General features: G+C 48.0%; 1 protein-coding gene across 1 annotated transcript; it reads right to left on the reverse strand.

Annotated features, from left to right (window-relative positions):
* Positions 1 to 215: 215 nt before the first annotated feature.
* On the reverse strand, positions 216 to 1,196 carry LOC148218828 (olfactory receptor 14I1-like). Its single transcript, XM_088157783.1, has one exon. It carries the CDS (start codon positions 1,194 to 1,196, stop codon positions 216 to 218), a length of 981 nt encoding a protein of 326 aa, XP_088013909.1.
* Positions 1,197 to 1,571: the final 375 nt, after the last annotated feature.

The following is a 1,571-nucleotide window of genomic DNA, read 5'->3' on the forward strand; positions in this document are numbered from 1 at the left end:
TCTCTGGAGAAAACTTTGCTGGCAGAGAGATCCTTTAATTCATTTAAAGGAACTGAGATGGCAGCCCCTCATTCACGCTATATGGGCCCACAAAAAACAGAGGGAGAAAGAAAATGAAATAATGCACAAAGGATGACATTCCTTTGTGGAATATAATAAAATACTATAACAAGTGACAGAAAAGAAAATTCACCCACTAAATCGAACACATTCTGTTAAAGGTTACTATTATTATAAGTGATTTGCAGAGATTGGCAAGCAGTTTGCTTTTTCTTAAAACATCCAGTAATCAGTCTCCACAGTGCAGCCTTGAGCTCCTGGTTCCTGAGGCTGTAGATGAGGGGATTCAGCACTGGAGGCACAGCCGAGTACAGAAATGACAGTGACAGATCCAGGGATGGGGAGGAGATGGAGGGGGGCTTCAGGTAGGCAAAAAAGCCAGTGCTGATAAAAAGGAAGACCACGGCCAGGTGAGGGAGGCAGGTGGAAAAGGCTTTGTGCCGTCCTTGCTCAGAGGGGATCCTCAGCACAGCCCTGAAGATCTGCACATAGGAGAAAACAATGAAAAGAAAACATCCCAAATATAGAAAAGCATTAACTGCAGTGGGCCCCAGTTCCCAGAAGTAGGATTTGGAGCAGGAGAGCTTGAGGATCTGGGGGATTTCACAGAAGAATCCTCCCAGGGCATTGCCCTGGCACAGGGGCAGGGAAAATGTATTGGCTGTGTGCAGCAGAGCATTGAGAAAGGCACTGGCCCAGGCAGCTGCTGCCATGTGGGCACAAGCTCTGCTGCCCAGGAGGGTCCCGTAGTGCAGGGGTTTGCAGATGGACACGTAGCGGTCGTAGCACATGATGGTGAGAAAGGAAAACTCAGAAGAAAGAAAAAAGGTAAAAGTAAACACCTGAGCAGCACATCCAGCATAGGAGATGTGTCTGGTGTCCCAGAGGGAATTGTGCATGGCTTTGGGGACAGTGGTGCAGATGCAGCCCAGGTCAGTGAGGGCCAGGTTGAGCAGGAAGAAGAACATGGGGGTGTGCAGGTGGTGGCCGCAGGCTACGGCACTGATGATGAGGCCGTTGGCCAGGAGGGCAGCCAGGGAGATGGCCAGGAAGAGGCAGAAGTGCAGGAGCTGCAGCTGCCGCGTGTCTGCCAATGGCAGCAGGAGGAAGTGGCTGATGGAGCTGCTGTTGGACATTTCCTCACTCTGGGCATTGTGGACTGTTGAAACACAACATTAACAAGGTGGGACCAACCTCTTTGAATCAATCCTATGTGACATATAGAATTCACTAAAAGCTACTTATCCTTTGGAGAAACTTCATTTAGGATTTTTATTTTTGAGCTTTGTTTGTGCTGCTGAGTTACTACTTCACTGAGTTACTGCTCTCAGTCTGAACACTGAGGAGCCCAGAGGGAAGATAGGGCTCCCTGATCCCCAGTGCAGTCAGTCCTGCTAGTCTCACAGAGCTGAACTTTACTAATCACACCTCCCTCTAATTCAGGATGATTGTACTTATAACATTCTTGAGAAATAATGTAGTCTTTTTGAAGGATCTAATTTCAAAAGAGA

This window comes from Sturnus vulgaris, unplaced genomic scaffold, assembly GCF_052056855.1.
Source record: "Sturnus vulgaris isolate bStuVul1 unplaced genomic scaffold, bStuVul1.hap1 Scaffold_157, whole genome shotgun sequence".
Taxonomy (NCBI): domain Eukaryota; kingdom Metazoa; phylum Chordata; class Aves; order Passeriformes; family Sturnidae; genus Sturnus; species Sturnus vulgaris.